The sequence below is a fragment of the Manis javanica genome, chromosome 3 (genome assembly GCF_040802235.1).
Source record: "Manis javanica isolate MJ-LG chromosome 3, MJ_LKY, whole genome shotgun sequence".
Lineage (NCBI taxonomy): Eukaryota > Metazoa > Chordata > Mammalia > Pholidota > Manidae > Manis > Manis javanica.
In genome coordinates, this window is record NC_133158.1 from 179,470,711 (window position 1) to 179,478,646 (window position 7,936).

General features: G+C 49.1%; 1 protein-coding gene across 2 annotated transcripts; it reads left to right on the forward strand.

The window, feature by feature from the left end:
• Nucleotides 1-1,057: 1,057 nt before the first annotated feature.
• Nucleotides 1,058-5,882, forward strand: CCK (cholecystokinin). 2 transcript variants are annotated; one of them, XM_017672982.3, is made up of 4 exons: nt 1,058-1,380; nt 2,032-2,096; nt 2,474-2,689; nt 5,485-5,882. In XM_017672982.3, the coding sequence occupies exons 3-4, from the start codon at nt 2,476-2,478 to the stop codon at nt 5,616-5,618; spliced, it is 348 nt and encodes a 115-aa protein (XP_017528471.1). In that variant the 5' UTR covers nt 1,058-1,380; nt 2,032-2,096; nt 2,474-2,475; the 3' UTR covers nt 5,619-5,882. The 2 variants fall into 2 exon arrangements, with proteins under 2 accessions (XP_017528471.1, XP_017528469.1); XM_017672980.3 differs by lacking the exon at nt 2,032-2,096 and having other exon boundaries at nt 1,063-1,380.
• Nucleotides 5,883-7,936: the final 2,054 nt, after the last annotated feature.

Sequence of the window (7,936 nt, forward strand, 5' to 3'; positions counted from 1 at the left end):
ATCTCCCATGGCCATGGTGACCCCAAGCCCCTTGAAATTGTCCCCACAGCCCCGCCATCCTAGAAGCCCCACAGGTGAGTACAGATTCTAATTTTGAAAAAAGTGCTTCCAAGTCTTTCTCCATGAGAGAAAGAAGTGGGAGGAGTGGAGGACCCCTGGGTGAGGGGTGGGTGGCGACCCCCAGGTCCCAGGCTGGGAGGCCTTGGCTCTGCAGGGCCTGTGGAGGAGCCTGGCAAGGCGCTGCTCTTTCTGGAGCCTCGGCTTGCCATCGGTGAGATGGGGTTGGCTGTGCCTATCACAGAGACTCAGAGAACTCGAGCACCGACCAGGCGCCAACCCACACGGCTTCAGGGTGCAGATGGGTGCAGGCCACCACTGCACACCAGCTTGGGGTCACCTAGATCTGGGGCACCAGGGAGGGTGCATGGCGGTGGCAGCTGCCCGTTGCAGCTCCAGGTGGGTGAAGGACAAGGGGTGAGGTCCCTATCTCTGACCTGAGCAGCCCGAGTTGCAGCGGGGCCCACATGTGAGTGTTTGGTGTGCGGGGAAGTGGTAGGGTGTGTATGGATGATGAAGCCAGAGGGGAAGAGGGAGAGAAGGGCTCTTGGAGACAATCACTGGCCCTACTTGTCAGCGATCAAGGGGAACTCCTCTCGGAGAAAACAGGCCTTTCCCAAACTCAGAGCAAAGGCCAATTAAGTCATGGTGCCAACCTCATTTTACAGCTGTGTGAACAGAGGTCAGAGGTCAAAACGTCAACAGCCAGGTGTGGCCAGAGCCCTTCCACTGACTGGGGAACACCTGCACTCAGAATCCTGGAGAACTTGAAGGGCAAGTCAAGGGGCTGAGAAGCAAGCAAAGACCTGTCCTCCCTCGCCCAGGAAGCCCACTCACTGGGTGAAAAGCCAGAGATGCCCAGGAATCTCTGACAGGTGCTGGCATCCCTCCATCTCAGAATTACGCTTTGCTGACACCCGGCCCTGCCTGCTGTTATTTCTGGCCTCTACTCCATCCGAATAGATTCCAACACCTAGGTTTCCCATCCTGGCGAGCTCCTGCTGGAATGGGCAAGCGAGAGGGAGCTCCTCCTGCAGAGAGCGGCGCTGGACACCGGACACCCTGCCTGGGAGGGGTTAACCCGACTCCACGGGCCCCTGCCCCTCTCTCCCAGGAGTCACTTCAGTCGCCTGTCCCCCCAGTGGCTGCCCTGTGAGCATGTGTTGCTGGGGGTCTGCGTCAGCACTGGGTAAATAGATGACTGGCCAACAGCGCCAGGCGGGGCTATTTAAGAGGCAGTCTGCTGCCCGCCCACCTTGAACTTGGCTCCGCTCCCCAGCTGCTCTGGTAGCAAAGCGAAGCCAGCTGCGTCCTACTACGAAGGTAGGTGCCCCACTCTCCAGCAGAGAATCCAAATGTCAAGTATCTTTGAAGAATGCTGTCTTCAGTATGAATGCTATCTTCAGTTTGGTGCCCTTTCTATTTTGTTTTTCAGTTTTCTTTCTCTTCTTTCCAACAGCTCAAGAGACATTTCTTGAAGTCAAAAAAAACAGTGAGGGGTGGGTGGGTAGAGCTGTTTGAGAGATTCCACATGCCTGCTTTGTTCTCTTATGCATGCAATGCTGGAATGTCTACTTGCTGGGATTAGCATGCAAACTGGGATTTCCTAGATGTTACACAGCAATGCAATGTGCTTTGCAACCTTTCCAAATAAACTATCGAGATGTAAGATTTAAATTCATTTTCTAAATATTGCAGAAATATTCGTGGCTTTGGGGATAGAAATGTATGGGTGTTTTATGCTCAGTGCATTTAATATGCAGTGGAGCTTTGCCTACCATTGAGCACTCGGCTCACATTTTTCATTTTTAAATGTGTTCATTGTTACATGTGCCAGTGTTATGTGTGGTGGTTTATTGCCAAGTGCCGTGTACACCTTGAAAATAACTTTATAAATATGGCTTTTATTTATTGCCATTTAAAACTGTGCTTCTCTTTGTTTCACCATTTATTTCCCTATTGAAACCTCCTTAGCTATTTGGAGAGGTGCTGCATTTCTTCAAGAGTCTCATTTCTTCCCCGAGAGTCTTCCCTTTACGGTATTTTTCACACTATATTTAATCTCTTGTTTTTCCAGTTAGGACAAGTGGGCACTGTAACTAAACTAAAGGAAAGCAGAAGACATTCCTTCTGCTAACCGGGGCAGATAAAACACAGGGTCTCTGTCGGCCCGGGGGCACCGGGTGTGGCTCAACCAAAAGACAAACGCCGTGCGCCCGAACGCGCAGGCTGTGGCCACCGGCTCCAGTCGGCGCCTGGAGAGCCCTGGTGTTTGCATCAGCCCGGGTGGTTGGGGCCCCGTGCGTTTGGGCTGGGCCACCTTCTCCATACCCCAGGTCCCCCGACTCTCCGCGAGGGCCCGCAAATGCCCGCCCCCACCTTTTCGCTCATGTCCCCTCCCCTTTGCTCTCTGCAGCCATGAACGGAGGCGTGTGCCTGTGCGTGCTGATGGCTGTCCTGGCGGCGGGCGCCCTGGCTCAGCCTGCGCCTCTGGCGTACCCCGTCGGCCGCGGGGCGCAGGGGGAGGAGGCGGCGCCCAGGAGGCAGCTCCGGGCGGTGCAGAGGGTGGACGGCGAGCCCCGAGCGCACTTGGGCGCGCTGCTGGCCAGATACATCCACCAGGCCCGGAAAGGTACCAATGCCGCCTCCCTATCCCTCGCTTCTGCCCCTGCGCTCTGCTCCCGGTCCTGACCCTCTCTGGTGTCTGGCTAGTGGAGATGGTTAACCCCTCCGGAGGAAACACAGCTGTAAGCTAAAGGGTTCCCACTTTCTTTTCTCGAGTTGTTATGCACCAGACAATGCTGTTTTCTGGACGTCCTTTGTAGCAGAGTTTGGAGAGCTTACTTTGTTAAGGGAAACCTTTTTAAAAACATTTTCTTTAAACTAATTTTTGACACGGTGCTGCTGTTTAAGCTCAACACCATATTACGAAGGCATTAAAAGAATATAAAAGAGCAAACTACTGACTCAAAATGTGTTTGTGGATTCACCAAATACCTTCTAGTGTGAATGCAAAGGAATCAGGAGCCACCCAGGAGCCACTGACACTTGGATACCTTCTACCTGGAAGTGGTCAGTGCTGAGAATGCTTGAGATCTGACAATGACAGTTTAAGAAGTAGCAATGTGTCAGTTTTCACCAAGGTTCTAAGAGAAGAAAAGAGTCAGGAGCAGTTTGGGGTTCTGTGTAGTGATTTAAGATGATTACCCAGTAAGAATCCTGTTTAGTTTTATTTGCTTTTGGAGAGAAGGTTCCAGTTGCAGCAGGAGCTGAACAAGCCACAGTTTCTTCAGTCTCAAAGTCTTTCTCCAGGAATAAGGTAATTCAGCAGCTTGCCAGCTGAGTCACATACACTCAGTTCTGTCTCTCTCCTGGGGTCTCATCTGTAAAAGAATCATTATCCGGGCTGGGACAGGTTTTTGGACCAACTTCAGTGACTGATGGTGAACACAGAAGCAGCAGGGAGGTGCACTGACCGAGACCAGCACAACCAGACAAGCCACTGCAAATGCTGCCGGTGGGGGCTCCTTTCCCATGAGGCTCTCTTCCTCTGCAATGTCCCAGGGCCTGGCTTTGAACTTTAACTCAAGGCTTTACTAGATGGGGGGAAAATGGAGGGCTTGGCTCTCCAAAGTCTGCGATACCTACATATGAAAGTGAGACAGTGACCTCTCTGACCAGGGAATTTCAGGGAAAGAACAGAAGATGATTTATTATATTTCATCTTCTCTTTGGGAAATTGTCCCAACTACTGTGTTTCATTTTGCTTTCCTGCTAATTAAATTAAAATATGCAGAAATACTTTTCAGATGACAGAGAAAGCCTGAAAACTTTTTGGGTTCCTGCTGACTGCCTGAAAGTAGTTAAAAAACTGTCCTTGGGTGTGGGTTGGATTTCAGTCAGGCCAGTCTGAAGTAGTCTAGGTTTTACCTGAGCCAGAATCTGGAGCCCCTCCCCACCTTCAGGAAAAATTCACCATAAACATTTCCAGGGAAGAAGCCAGTTACCAAGTTGTTTCCCCGGAGCTGACACCCGACAGTGGCTTTATCCCATAAATCTTGGCTGAAAGAGCCTCCCTAGTGTCTCTTCTCAGCCCCCTTCTCCCTTCGCCTTTAGCTTGTGGTGTCAAGTAAACCCACGGGGGAACAGCAGCCACTCGGAACTTAGCTGCCAACACCCAGGGTCAGGACTGACTAGAAAACAACTATAGTCCTCTAGTTGAAAAATATGACCTAGGAATAAATGTTTACATCTATATAGTTTCTTTTAATATTTTACATATTTTGAGATGTTGGATATTTATTCAACTACAGCATATGCTATGCTTTATGATTCTAAATAAAATAATGCACTTTTTACTTCCAATGATGGGAGGAGAAGCAGTAATACTGGAGAGTGGTGCAGCGCACACCTGCCCCGTGCCCAGCAAAGCCCCAGGGCTAGATCTGGATTGTCTCTCTCAGCACTCACGACAGCCCTGCACACGGGGCTCGTTTGGTGGGTGTGGAAGACAGGCCCTAGAAGAGTGAGTAACGCACATGACGTTGCACATCTAGGCAGCAGCAGGGCTAAATCCTTTCCAGAGGGTCTGGAAGCCACTCATCTTCCTGGGTATATTGCCCACTGTGGGTTTAAAGTTTAAAGGAGCCAAGCCCTTCAATTCAATTCCATAAATCAGTTGTAAGTATCTAGTCTGTGTCTGCACAGGGGAAATGATGAGGACCCTGGTAAATGTGCAAATGTGAGCACCATGTGTGTGGAATGGGGAAATTGATGTGTGTAACAAGGGCAGCTTCCCTGGCAGAACATAGTGCCCACCAACCATGGAGGCCACTTGCTCCCATGGAAGCTGCCAATTTGCTTCCATTACCTGGAACTTCAGGCTGTGGCCAGACCTTGGTGGGTGGTATTTATCATTAGCAGGCAAGGAGATGAGTCATATTTTTAAACACTATTTATCTAGCATTGGAACTTGATCCCATTTTTTAAATAATTCTAATATCAAAATATTGTAATCGCATTGCCTTAATGAGTCACATATGCTCAGGGATATTGGGGGGTGAACTTTAGAATCTGGGTAAGTAGTGGGGAAATCCTTGGTTGAGAGCCAAGTATGTAAGGGAAACACCCCTGGGACTAGGAAAACCAGGGCAGGTTCCCGCTGTGAACGGCCAGCATCAGTGAGTCCACCGAAATCCTTACAGATGGCCAGGTACACCCACACCCTCTCTCTAGTTACACAGGCATGAATCCTTCTCTTCGCTTAGATATAGGTCCAGCAATCCCACTATCTTGATAGCCCTTTGATACCTTTAAGAAGGCACCTGTTTCACATTTTCTGGCTTTCCCACTGTTCTCTTTAACAAACTGAACTACAGATGTTCTTGGATGTAATGGCCCTGTTTCTTTCCTCCCTGCCCCTTATAGCTCCTTCTGGTCGAATGTCCCTCATTAAGAACCTGCAGAACCTGGATCCCAGCCACAGGATAAGCGACCGGGACTACATGGGCTGGATGGATTTTGGCCGACGCAGCGCCGAGGAGTACGAGTACCCTTCGTAGGGGATCCAGCCTTAGCGTGACAGGAAGGAAGCTCCCATCTCAGAGGGGGCAGAATGAGAAAGCAATCACACTCATAACTCATTATCTCTGAAGTCTGATGTTTTAAGTATCTATTTATTACATGTTCAATGTGAAAACTCTGTGTAAGATTGTCCAGTGTACCATGCACCTCAGCACAACTGTATGAATGGAAGACAAAATGTTTCCCTTGTCTGTGACTCCTGGTCTGAAGTGTTGCTATGCCATTAAAGTGATTTCATTCTGCCCCTTTGTTCCCTGTGTCTACCAAGGGCAAAGGGCTCCATTTAGTCCTCAGAATGTTCAAAGAGGGTGCCCAAGGGTAAATCCTGCAGTAGATGGTCCCAGAAAGAACTTGAGAAAGGAGGTCGGTCAGGCATAGAGCTGACTGCCTTGCTGCAGGCAAGGTGGAGGTGAAAGGGCCTTCTGTGTCAACTCCCTGGCCCAGCACTGGCAACCCTGGCCCGGGACCATGTCTGGGTTCCAGTGCCAAAGAGAACCTGCCCTGTTTGTAGTGAGTGCTCGTGTGTCTGGGCAAAGCCCAAAGAGGTAGCCTGAGAACATGGGATGGTCTCATCTGCCAACCCCATTTCTCTGGGGTTCTTGTGGGGCACTCCTGGTGAGTGCTTTTACATGGATGTGATCTTCTATGGCCCTGTGGCATAGAGGGCCATGCCTTGTTTTCACATATGAGGATCCAGGCTGTGAGAGGTGAAAGTGGTTCTCCAGCTAAACAGATCCACAGACTGGAGGGCTCATGGCTCCTCAGCTAGTGCTTCCTCCATCAGTCTAGCACTTCTCAAACTCTGCAGGGCTTATGAATCACCTGGGAATCTTGTTAGACCATGCATTCTGATTCAGCAGGTCTGGGCTTGGGCCCGAGCACACTCCCAGGGTACACCAGTGCTGCTGGCCCCAGACTGCCCTTGGAGTTGTGGTGGTGTAGAGAAGAGCCTGTGATTACAGTCTCTTGGGTCTCGCTGTACTTCTGAGACATATTTCAGGGCATGAGGGCTGACTCTGGTGGTTATTCAGAGCAGAAAGCTGTCCTTTCATATGCCAATCCCTCTGTTGGGCCACTGTAGGAATCAGTAAAAGGGACTAGTGCAAGGGAACACCCAGAGATGATCTAATACCAGCCGCCTACCATCCAGCCTTCCCATGCCTCTGCCTGGGGCCCCCAGGAACCTCAGGTTCTTACCCACAGGGCCAGGAGGGCCCCAAAGGGAACAGACATTGAAAAGAATGTTGGCAAATCTATAACTGGTCTCAAGGGGCCCTCCTCAGGCCACAGTTACCACTGCAGTCTCAGTACCCTCTTCCTTAGTGGTGGAGAGAGGATGCCAGGAAAGGCCTCCGAGGAAGACAAGGTCAGTGCAGCTCTTTAACCTGAACTGAAGTTAGTATTTAGCATAAAACTAAGATCATGAACATACAACACACTATATTGTTCCCTCACGAATGTAGGGACCTCATTCAGTCCCTGTAATTTCATGTCCAAGACAGTTTCATATCTTAGGTGTCCAATCCCCGGCAAAATATCCAGATGCCTGTGTGTTGAGCACACACATACACACATCTTGCAAAAACACACATAAAAAAATATGTAGGGGATATTGGATTTATATAGGGATGTGTGTTTGTGTGTATGTGTATTCTTTATGTCTTGGGTACAGGGATGATGAGGGACTTGGAATTTAATATAAAATCAGCAGCAGGGAATGGATGATCAAGGTCTGATCTGAATTGGTGATTTATAAATCATCAGGGAAATGACTATCAAAATGTTATTTTCAAAGGTAAAGCCATAACTCATATAAATATAAAATGAACATGTGTCAGAGGTGTCATTTAATTCATTGATTAATAGAAGGACCAGTAACATCATTTCAGAGGAGAATCTGAAAGACAGACACATACAGGCAGTCAAGAATGCTGAAATGACTGCTAATAGACCCCAAACTGGTTCATCTCTATAGGCCCATAAAATGTTATGTTTGGGATGATCTGTTATCCAGGATAGACATTAGTTGTACCTTTAGGGGATAATATTTGTTTATGTTTCTGTAGACAAGAATTTTTCACATTAATATCAGTTTTCTATGGCTTACAGACTGTATGTAGCCCAGACAAGGACACAGACCCATAGCATCTGATAAATGCTTGGCATCCTACTGAAAGGACGCCCAGGAATCCCCTTGCCCATTTCAAAGCCTTTCACAAGTTTTTCTAGTGCAGGAAAGGGGAAGGAGGGAACATTTCCTGGCCTCCTCTTGGGTGCAGGACGCTGTCCAAGGAGC